This window comes from Monopterus albus, unplaced genomic scaffold, assembly GCF_001952655.1.
Source record: "Monopterus albus unplaced genomic scaffold, M_albus_1.0 scaffold33.1, whole genome shotgun sequence".
NCBI lineage: Eukaryota > Metazoa > Chordata > Actinopteri > Synbranchiformes > Synbranchidae > Monopterus > Monopterus albus.
Window position 1 is genome coordinate 1,456,700 of NW_018127913.1, and position 10,918 is coordinate 1,467,617.

The window sequence follows — 10,918 nt, forward strand, 5'->3', positions numbered from 1 at the left end:
TGCAGCAGGACTCTTTGGAGAAGAGGCCTGTCAGGAAATGAACTCATCACTGGGTGACAGCTGCTAATTTCTCCCTCTTCCATGTCACCCGAGTGGCCTACTGCAGTTAATAATAAGCCATCCAGCCCTGATTAGGGAGATACATGGGGAGGGTGGGCATGCACACAATACAGTACACAATCACTCAGCTAGACATGCAGATTAATGTACAAGCATGGGCGCAGACAGACATTCCTATTCAGAACAAAACCCATTGACACACAGTGAACTGAGGATGTTAGTGGAGGCCATGAACCCAGCTTAACCGAGGACACTCACTCACTGCTATTACCATTACAGGCTATGTACAGTAATATTGCTCAACCTATCTGTTAGAGCTCAGCTTGAGGTTATGCAGTTTTTGATTTTTTTATTTACCACCACATCACAATACTGTACTCACATGTACCCCGAACACATGCAAAAGTCAGTTCAGTATGTGTTACAGCACATCCAAACATATACATTAAAATTAAAAGTTGTGTTGAAATACACCATCTTTACCAGCAATAATCTTATTTGGATTATAGTGAGATATGATTTCATGGAGTGATTCTGGTACTACGGAGGGGGAACCATCAAATGTTTAGCCCTCTCCTGCCACACACAATTTAAAAAAGCCATTTATAGCTGGAATTTTTTATAATGTTATAAATGCTATTGTTGCATTTTTTCTTACCACTCTGCGGGTGTTAAAGTTTAAGTCCATCTCACAGGCACGTGCAGAGGCTCACACAGAGAATGTGATCTCTGTTAAATGTGAGATTGAGAAAAAGAGCATGAAAAGACTGTGTAAGTTCATAAATGCAACATGAGGCTGGGAGCATCAGACACAGACGGGCTGAAAGGCAGACCGGTGTTGTGTGAAACTGCGGGCTCACTTCTCTCTGTGTGGTTGTGGGTTTCACTGCTCTTTTACTTCTCTCTGGCCTCACCTCTCTCAACAACAACCATCTGTAATCCTCTCACTTTTCCTGCCCACTCCTCCACCACTTTCTCTCTCTGCCCACCTTCTCGCTCTGCATGCACTGCGTATGTATGTGTTAAAGGGATGATCTTTTGATGCCCTTGGTGTGTATAAGTGCTCTCTCTCTCTCTCTCTACTTTCAGCGGCTGGCCATTGTGTTTGGAGCCGTCACACTGCTCTCCCACTCACTTCATCAGAAACCAGGCCTGTGTATGGGCCTAAATGAATATTGATTCACCCTCCAGTGCTGAATACTTCGGGAGGGGGGATGAGTGTGTTGTACGCAGTGAACAGAATGGGCCTGATGGGGGGAGAGGATAGAGGATGACGATTAGGATGATGGGGATCATGATGACAATAATGATAATGGTGATGATAATGACTGGGTTAGTGATTAGAAAGCATTACGGGCAAACAGCTGATGCATTTATGTGCATTTGCTTGCATGATGGCGCTGTGCTGCACATATAATTGCAATATTGATGCTGTACAGTGTGCTTGACATGACAATTGACTGAACATACTAGTAAGAATAAAAGCTCAAGTTGTTATAAATTAGGCTCCATTTTTATTGTCACAAATGAAATTGCATTAATATTTTTAGAGGTTTTGCAAAAGCTGAAAGACCAAAAAATAAACAAAAAACTGAGGAATATAATTATTAATCTTATTACATTAAATCTATGACATCTATAAGAGTTGCTGTGTGTAAATATTTCAAAATAAAACAAATTACTGATTTGGAAATGAACATATATAGTAATAAACACAAACAATGGAAAGAAAAACAACTGAAAAGGCTAAGAAATGAACAACAGCACATGAACAAAATTCTATCATAGCAAAACTAAACTTAAGGTGGTAATACACAAATGATTCCCACATGTACAGTATCACACCTCTACAGAACAAATTAGTCTTCTGTATTCTTTATATTAAGACTTTTCATGTTCAGCATATTAAATGCTTTCTTAAAAATATTATACTCAAAATGATACTCAGTTCCTTAAGTTGCATGGCGTGAATCTAAGTGGTTGGCGGTTCTGAGGATTGTAAATTGACTCAGCAGCAAAACCGATTCTTCACTGTCCCTCCGAATAATGATATTTAACCTGAGTTTAGCATAGCCCGAGAGAAGATAGTCAAGAACAGAAATGATGTAAAAAGAATCAAACAAGATGAAATTAAAGGGGACAAGGGAAGAGGAAGACCTGGAAAACATTGGCCTAATGCAGTCTTCAAAAGAATTAGTCAAAAAAACTGAAATCAAATGACAAGTGTCCTGCCGTCATCTCATTTCTCCTCTACCCTTCCAGGACTATATTGTGAGGAGCTCCATCCAGATAGACCACCATCTCTTCTCCTGCTTGTTGCTCTGCCTGCTGCACCTGCCCATCACCTGCTGCGGTTTCTTCATACACGCCTCCCTCCACCTGTAAGGTGCAGTTGTCCAGCTCTGTCACAATGTAGTGGGTGCCTTCATCATTGACAATGACCTGGGTCAGACCTTCCTTTATCATCTGAGATGCGGCAAGCTGCAGCACCTCTTGCATCTCCTCCTGGTCTGTCTCCTGGATGACCTGCACCTCCTCCTGCTCCTGTTTCACCCCAGACTGCACTTCACTCTGCGCTGCTTCAGATGTCTCAGAAGCCAAGACCTCTTGAACAACAGCTGCCTCTCCCTGCATTCCCTCCTGATGGCCCATTTCACTCACAGCGCTGAGCAAAGCATCCAGAGCTGTGGATGACTCTGAAACAATGTGACCTTGTCCTGCAGCTGCAACTGCCACCCCTCCTCTAGCCACAGCCTGCAGCTCCTCCCTGGCCTCCCCTGACTCCAGCACCACATACTGGGTGCTACCTCCGGCCAGGTGGGCCCCTGCGGCCGCCACTTCCCTGCCTGAGGCTATGATCTGTCCGTCTTCGGTGATGTGCAGCACCTCAGCCACCTGGCTGGCCATGGCCAGCGTCTGCAGGGTGGCAGCAGCTGACTCTTCCAGGGCCTGGTCAATGGCCACCTCCCCCTCACCATAGCCCTGGATGATGATGACCTGTTGGATTTGCTCATCGAGCCCAGATGCCTCTGATGAATCCTTCATGTCCACAGGAGAACCCACAGACTCTGCTTCCACAAATGCAGCCCCCTGGCCCTTCAGACGACACTCAAAAGACTTGGACACAATACCTGGGGAAGAGAGACAATGACATTACATTCTTTTATTCAATTCCTCAACTCCTAAAACATTAAATAAAGCATCAGAAGTGTTCCTGTGGACAGGCAGCGAAGTATACAGACAAAAGAAAAGATGAGCTAAGATTAGAGTTAGATCGGAGTCCAAACACAGAATAGAAAAGGAAAATAGTTTTGTGGCAAGATGGTCAGGATCACATCCAAAAGTACTAAAATAGGAATGGCAATTACTGCAGATAACAGTACCACACACTGGCTGTTCATATTCATCACTTTTGTTCTCACTAACCACAAATGTTGAACTTGCTATGCATCCATCACTGTGAGAAAAAAGGGACAACGCTATAAGGGAAGCTAAGTTGATGCAAAAGGTGATGTAACACTTCACATATTTGTGTCACTTAATGCATGAAAGGAGACTGAATATGGAGATATTAGGCTGGCAGAAGAGCGGGGTGAGATACGGCTGGGGGCAATTTAGGCCCACCGTGCCCCCCTCTCACAGGTTGCCATGGCGTTTCCAAGGTGATAGGAACAGTGTTAGAAATGCCATTGTTTAAAAAGCCTGGCTCAGACACTTGTAGGCTAATCTATGCAGAAAAATGGGAGTTTGAGACAGTGAAGAGGGGACTCTGTTCACACCTAGGCTTCTAGGCACTGACAAACTTACTGTACAAAAAAGTGAAAACACACTTATTATTGTCATGGGAAGAGCATATTGACCCTAATTTTCAATGTTTTAGTTTCAGCTGAAGGTTTGCACTTGAAAGTTTGTAGATTCCACAACAATTTAAGCTCATTATCGACTTTAAAATTCCAAAGATCCTCTGCAAAACCTCGACTTTTCAGGAAACGACAATACAACTTTTTTTTTTTTGTTTCTGTTCAGTTGCTGAAAAGTTAACATTTTGGAGGTACAAGGTTTACCTCCAAGGGCAACGGAATGATCACACAGATCTCACAGTATACACAAGAACAAAGTCATCAATCATTGATATTCCTTTCTCCCCCTGACATTTAATGTTCTGCACTCAGCAGGTTGACAATGTGATCAGAGAGTCAGAGTTGTGCTGCAAACAGTGTCTGACCCGAATGTGCCCTGGCCTCCTCCAGTGTAAACAGTCACAGAGATGCGGCAGCTTTAACTCTCACCCTCACCAGACATGTAGGCAGCGACCACTACTATAGACCTTTGGTGACATCAAGCTTGTTATTCCTGCACACATACACTCTCAAAATAGGCTATCATTTTACAAGCTTGTACCTGAGTCACTGGAGGAACCACTGAATATTTGATTTGCTAAGAATGTCCAACACTGATGGTAACAAGCTGGACCTAGACAGTAGATGCTGGTCTTAATGGCTGCAAGCAAAGATAAAGACATTCAGTTGTGCGCCAAAGAGGTGAATGCAACTTCAGCTCCAAATTCAATTCCAGAGGTTTAATGCAATTAATAATCCTTCAAAATAGTGTTTTCCAGGCTTTATAGCAAACGATGTCTGTTCAAGGCTTTAGAGAAACACTCTGCTTTTTGTTTAATTGGTCAGTTGATGAAAATAGTAGCAGAAGATGACTCTTCTGTGTCTCAGACATATAAATCTGTCCTGTCCTGTTCACACTTTAGCACACAGGATGACAAATCATTAAAAACTGACATTATCCTAAAAGTGAGAAAATGAGAACATGTTGCAGTCTGGATGGTTAGTTATTTTAATGACATCTACACGCACATACACCCACACATGTCTGCACCTGCCAGGTTTATTTTATACAGTAGGTAAAAAAAAAAAAAAAAAAAAAAAAGAAAGAAACAACACTGGACAAAAGACACCCACTTCAGGAGCTCTCTTCTCAAAAACTGTTTGGATTTATGCAGAAGAAAGGCTGGCCAGTGTTTTCTGCTGCTGGATCCTAATGGTCTTAACAAATGACAGAGATTGTACAAATCTACATTTCACCACACAAACCCGATTTTGGGAGAGTGCAGACTTTTAAGTGTAGACAGTGTGATTTAGTACAGGGTGCTGCACGAACGCATGCTACCTGAGCTACAATGCTAATGTTGCTAGCAGTAGATCGCTATGTTTCAAAGTCTCAAACACTGGGTTTTAAATAATCATGGTAGCTGCATCTGCACGCTGATATTTAGCCAAGGCTGTCTGTGTTTGTCTGGTCTTAATATGAGGGTAATTTGTTATTGTACAGTTCTGGAAAATTCAGACACAAGAGATAAGCACTTTTTCATCCATTCAAGAAGTGGTCAACAGTGAGGTCAATGCAGCTTGGGTCAAAGTTCTTCTAACATGAAGAATATGATTCCGTGTGGTGCACGTCAAACTTCAATGCAGAGCTGTCACAGTGCACCAGGTAGCAGAAGAGGGGTTTTCCTGGTACTCTGGAGCCTTCTTTGGAATACCAGGGCTACATTTCACATTATACTGTAACTTGTGAGGTACACACCTCCCTGATTCTGACCTTAGGCCTGCCTGCTGTATTTGTTGTTCTGTCTCTCTCGTCATCATATTACCAGCCACTATTTCTCTACATATATCTAAAGCTTGATTTATGGTTGTGCATTGAATCTATGTAAGACCTACGCCGTAGGCTACATAAGTGGCCTACAACATTGTGAGCATTATACATGTGCCTGGTGTGTCTCTGTCTCCCTGCAATTACACCCCCAAAATGCTTGTTGGCAGTAGGGTTTCTTTGCCACTGTTTTGCATTTCTTCGCCACTTACTAACAGTGGTGAATGAAATAGAGCAGGTCAAGTTGGATTTAAAACTAACAGATACTGAACGGCAGTCACTTTTACTGAAATTACTGTAACACAGGTATGAGAGAAGACGTCAAAGGAGCTGGTCTGTACGACCACTGAACCAACTGAAGCAGAACGTGGGGGGATTTTCCGTGCTTGTTCGGCCACTGAGAGACATGAACGAGGAAATCTGATGCAACCAGTCACAGTTGTTGTTGTCTGTGCCACCATGATATGTACTTTAATTTCTGGAGAGGTGCACGTCAGGCTACTCGTTACCTACATTGTACCTATGGAGTAGATTCAACACAGAACCATAAATCAAGCTTAATGCATATCTCTAACTGTATATATGTAGTACAAGATATCACTGTGCATTTGTTTAAAGGCAATCTAACGAAAAAAGTTGCAGTACAAAAGCAACAAGTCAGGGTAGTAAATATCAATTCAGACTCTACAATTTGTATCTCAAGTGACAGGCACAGTAGTTAGTGTGTGGAGGGAGTCAGCACTGTCAAAGACAGCCAGAGGAAGTTGGCATTTTGAGCAGCAGAGGTTACCTATTTACACAGTCTTGTACAGAGCCCATACTAACTGCCTACGCCACAATGCTGCAAGCTGAGAGGTTGGCTGGAGAGGACAATAACTCACTGGCTTTGCATTAACATAAATCCTGTTATATATGTCTCTCTGTGTGTGCTTTTTAAGAGAAAGAGTGCACATCAGTGTGTGAACCTATGGCTGTGTGTGTATGCCGAGCTTGGCAAAGCTCATTTTCCCCAGTTTCATCCAGATATGTGTTAATGCATATATGCTTTGTCACATGAATCTCTGAATACAATTTCTGCTACTATGTATTTGCATGTACTGTATAAGTTAGTTCTTGCATGTGCTTGCTTATAAGTGTGTGTGTGTGTGTGTGTGTGTCAGATTGTGTGTAGTGCTGAGTGGGTTGAAAGGCTACAGTATGTGTTACTAGTGTGTGTCACATTAGCCATAGGGTGCTGTTGGTGGGGCCCTGCAGCGGCCCGCTGAGGTTTATGGAGTGTCACTCAGTCGCCGCAGCCGTGAATCAAGTTAATGTTGCAAATCCCATCTCTTCAGTTGTCTTGTGCTCCCGGTGGAAGAACAACATTTGAACAGCGTGATTTGGCCCCGGCGAGAGGCTGATGCCTGTTTAATATGTGTTTTGAGTGTTCTGACTGGCTGATTCCTTTAACAGGAAGTAGGAAAGAGCGAGAGCGAGAGAGGCAGGCTGCTTTATTGTCTGTGATCTGAAACAAAATGGAGGCTCCCTGAGAGGAATAAAACATCAGGAGGAAGAAAAGGATGCAGAGATGGGTGGCAGCGTCATTTTGATTTCTAAATGACAGAAATGTCTTAAAGGTTGTTACTGTAAAATTGAAACAGTGACTAATAATAACCTTATACAGAGGAATATGTGGGAGGAAGTTTAGTTTTTATATAAACGTATTAAATTGAAATGTTCAGCTTATCGAAACATCCTGCATGGGTATGGCTATGTAATGTATGTTTCAAAAGAGCACACTGGCAAAAGACAGAAAAAAGAAAAAAATGTACACAGGTTCTACATTTTGAAATTGGTCAATCATCAAACTTGGCTGAAGCATAGCTTTTCTTTGTGACTATCCCTGACAAGTGCTTTGATTTGCTGCCACAATGATTTTCAAGATAAAATGTGGTTTCTGAGAAATGGGGCAGTTATACAAATAACAAAGTCTAATTGGCCCAAAACTGTGTGGGGCATATTTACTAAACCTATTGCAAATTACCATCAGATGTGCAACAAATTGCAGCACTGCAATTTTTCGATTTAGCTGCATATTTGCCAGCACTGGTGATGTAAATGTGCACAGCTGCAGCTATCTTAATTTGAATACAGCTCCTTTTAGGATCTGCTGCTTGTAGACTGTTGTGCACGTGTAGGCTGAGAGCAAGTGCAGAAGAAAGCCTAAGTGTACATATCGTACACATACGTTCTATCTTGTTCAGTAGTTGAAGCATGATTTGACCTGAAAGCCTGTAAAAGTCACATTCTCGCCTGGCGAACATGTCCTTAACTCCAGCGAGGCCTCAGATGACTAACAGCTGCCATGGTGAGAGCAGTGCCACAAATTTTTCATCTGCTTTCGCATGATATTAAATTTCAGTCGCAGCTCCCTCTGTCGAAGCAGTGGTAAATGCGGTGCTGAGGATATTTGTAATTTGAATAAATTTCCATTCTCTCCTCCCTTTATTTTTGCATCCCTGAACAGCAACACCTTAAGATGCATATTGCATGAGACAAGATGCACAAATTCCTGCAACGGCACTTTTATCTTTTCCTCAGGCACAAAACCTTACTGCGTCTCCTTAGTAAATATGAACACATGCACTTTCACTGTTTAGCGCCAGTGAAACTGACCTGTAAAACCTGTAAATATCCCTGTTTATTGAAAATGTACCTATTATTGCTGTGCCCTGTTAAAAAACAATAGTAGAGTTGAAATTGTTATTATTCCTATATAATTAAGTTCTTTTAAAACTCTGTGTGCTCACCGTCTTGTTTAAAGTATTTCAACAGAAAAAATGAAAGGAAAATAATCGTGGGGAGATAATGGTGATGAGACTGATGATGTAATGAATGAAATGCTACTGAAATTAAACTGAACCTCATTTAACTGGGGATTGCTCTGGAACCCCTTTAAGGACCCTTAGGTGATCCCTGGACTGCAGTTTGCCAAGCATTTGTGTGGTCTGACTCCGTGCCTTACACCAGCCGGAGTGTTAACTTCAGGTCAGTGCAGGGGCCTCCCTGCTCAGTGTATGGTACAGATGCAGTTATTGATGAGCGGATCAATGAGCTGGATGGTGGCGGGGGGCCCAGGGGCCTCTAAGTGGCATTACTACAGCTCAGAGAGGCCGCCAGGGAAGCGGTCAGACAGCACTTACCAGCAGTTAGAGAAATTAACCTTAACACACAGACATCAGCACACACACAATCAATTACACTCGCTGTAACACAGGTCAGCTCGATGCAAATATAAGCTCTCGTTCACATGCACATGTAATCAGACCAGCACACCCGCCCACACATTAGTCCTGTTATATTTGTGCGGACATTCTGCTCAGATTCATTTGTATGGGTATTCGTTTTTAATCCTTAAACCTAAATAAAACCTCACCTTCATGAGCAGTAAATGCACATCACAATAAACCCTACTTTGTTCTCATAAGGACACTGGGTAGACAAAATACACATACTCTGAAAGACAAAGAACAGAACCTGAATAGACACTAGAGCAAGTCAATTATACAGTATCAAACCATAACACAAGAGAGGAGAAAAAACACCAAATCAATTACAAGGTCAGAGACAGGACCATGAAAAATGCAGAGCTTATGATCAGCTCTTAAATACGGCACAAAGCCCTTTACAATCCTTTTACCAGCCAATTACTTTCAATTATAGATATAGAGCCAGTGCCTTAAAGACAGAATGATGGAGACTGCTAAACTTGACACATATGGCTGTTGTTTGTGGGGGGATTTCTACAAACGAGGTGGTTTATGTGTGTGTGTGTGTGTATGTGTGTTCACGTTTGCGGGCTTTTGAAGGTGACACTGCTAAGTAGATAAAGTGTCAGTTCTGGGTGTATCCAGGTCACTAGGGAAGGCCTGCATATGTGAATGTGGTGCGTGTCTGTGAGGATTATACACCTCTGAGGATTTGAATGTATAGCCAGTACATTTACTTGTGTGTGTATTTAATTCTTTTTATAAAACTGTATTTTTGATTGTCTGATACTTTGCATTGGTGGTTCTGTGTATTGCTTATTTGTCAAATTATTGTAGCTATTTTAACAAAGGTGCTATGCAAACAAAATTCTATTATTACATATGTTATATATATTTTACTGTATGTGTATACATTTTTCTTTGCATTTATGTATTTTGCAATTTATACTGTGGGTATGTATAGTAATATTTATTATGATCTACACATAAGAATTTATATGCATCCATACATTTTATTTTTCACATATTACCTGTACTGTAGATTATAAGCTACACTGTATGTGAAGTGCCTACTGCATACATTGGATCTTTACTGTTAATTAGTTGAAATTTGCATACTCCAAAAAAAACAAAAAACAAAGATAAACAACCTGCCAAATGTGTAGCTTATGTATTTACGTATATGTGTGTGTGTGAGCACTGGAGGATCTTGTACACTGTACATGATGACCTTACTTGCCTCTCTCTCCTCCCCTGTGAAGCCTCAGGCAAAGCTGCATGTGTTTCCTATGCATGTATGTGTGTGTCTGTCTCTGTGCAAGTGTGTGTGCACAAACTAGCAGGTCATCTGAGGTCTGGCTGGTGATGGCTCTACTTTGTCTGGTAGGGACAGCCGCTACTGTCACCTTTACAAACGCTATGAATCAACGCCAGGGAGGACAGGCTGGCGAACCAAAAAACAACCAATTATACAGCAGCCAGATTGACACCGGGTGGACAGGGCAGAGAGAGAGAGATGGAGACGCACTGAACACACCCCAAGGACGAATAAACAGAAGAGAATGAGGACACAGACTGACAGAGGGTCTTCTGGGCTTTAACAGTGATACAGCGGACCTGAAGAATAACATTAATCCATCAGTGGCTTTACTTGGAAGCTAAATAGAACAATCAGTACATTTTACAAACTCTGATACACTGTCATTGAAAATTTACATCTGTGTTGTTTGTCTGTCTTGTCAGCTGATGTAACAAAATGTTTAGCATGTTCATGACTCTTTAAAAGTGTGGCACAGCGTATATTCTATAGCACACAGGAAGTTGTGTGGTTTATAGTTCTATGATCTGCAGTCTCTACTTTCTTTTTTAGCATCACCCACAATCCATCTGTCCATCTATATATTACAACATCATTTATTATGAATATAATATTTCTGTTTTAT

At 41.7% G+C, this 10,918-nt stretch overlaps 1 protein-coding gene across 1 annotated transcript in view; it reads right to left on the reverse strand.

The window, feature by feature from the left end:
* Positions 1–1,712: 1,712 nt before the first annotated feature.
* znf407 (zinc finger protein 407) overlaps positions 1,713–10,918 on the reverse strand; it is a 153,172-nt gene continuing 143,966 nt past the window's right edge. The window contains exon 10 of the mRNA XM_020597248.1: positions 1,713–3,191. Coding sequence (XP_020452904.1) covers positions 2,311–3,191 — 881 coding nt within the window. The 3' untranslated portion in view covers positions 1,713–2,310. The remainder of the gene's footprint in view (positions 3,192–10,918) is intronic.